At 48.1% G+C, this 900-nt stretch overlaps 1 protein-coding gene across 1 annotated transcript; it reads left to right on the forward strand.

Annotated features, from left to right (window-relative positions):
• Positions 1-126: 126 nt before the first annotated feature.
• Pmar_PMAR020924 (conserved hypothetical protein) lies at positions 127-825 on the forward strand (the record flags this gene model as incomplete). The annotated part of the gene is made up of 5 exons (XM_002767855.1): positions 127-191; positions 241-352; positions 407-532; positions 588-691; positions 744-825. 5 exons carry the CDS (start codon positions 127-129, stop codon positions 823-825), a joined length of 489 nt encoding a protein of 162 aa, XP_002767901.1.
• Positions 826-900: the final 75 nt, after the last annotated feature.

Below are 900 nucleotides of genomic sequence, written 5' to 3' on the forward strand. Positions count from 1 at the left end.
CTTCGATATTATTCGTAGGATCTGGAGGACTACTTTCAGTAATACCAGGGTGATATGGTTTTGTATGCAATCCGCTCTCGAGAGTGAGCAGTGATGGATTTGTGTAGGTACCGTGTTTTCTACCAGATGAATATCACTGACATTGACGATAAGATCATCTTAAAGGCGCGAAAGGGCGAGCTTGTTCGACAGTAGTAGTTGTTTGACGGGGGAGTGTCGGACTATATGCCACATCACTAGATACTCCAGTAGCCATCACAGCCTTGAGAAGGTCAAGGCAGACTGTGGAGTCGTAGTGGAGAGGAATGTACAGAAGGCCCATCAAAAGTTGACTGAAATGAAGGCTGAGAATGTACTAGAGATGGCTGCAGTGTATTTGTCACTCGCCACGGTTGTGGTTCATCAGATCGATCCCTCTTCCCGAGAATTCGAGGAGCATGCAACTCTTGTGGCCCAACAGGAAATGAAAGTTGAGCAGGCCGAAGCTCTCAAGCTCAAATTCGACACGCTTTCGGCATCTCCTTCCACTGACGTAGGGCGGAGTCACTAATGAATTAGAGTGATGAGCCTTCGTCGTCTGTGCTCAGGGTCAGCGTTTCATCACTCTCTGCCGAGATCTCCTCGCTGACTGGCTTGATGAGCAGTTCGGGGCTACTATCGAGGATAAGGAGATATTCTACGCTCATGCTAGGTGGGCGGGCGATGGTCGTATGCTGATGATGAAAATCTTGTCTATTGGATAGGAAGTATGAGAAGGAGTTCCTTGAAGACTGCGAGTCGTTGGGTATAAGAGAGCCAACGGTCATGACTCGCATTACAGAGTGAGGCTTCACAAATGTGTAGGAAGTGGTCGAGGTTCTGGTAGGTACGTGCCAGAAGTCGTCGAATTCATTCAAACTA

This window comes from Perkinsus marinus (genome assembly GCF_000006405.1).
Source record: "Perkinsus marinus ATCC 50983 genomic scaffold scf_1104296969758, whole genome shotgun sequence".
Lineage (NCBI taxonomy): Eukaryota > Perkinsozoa > Perkinsida > Perkinsidae > Perkinsus > Perkinsus marinus.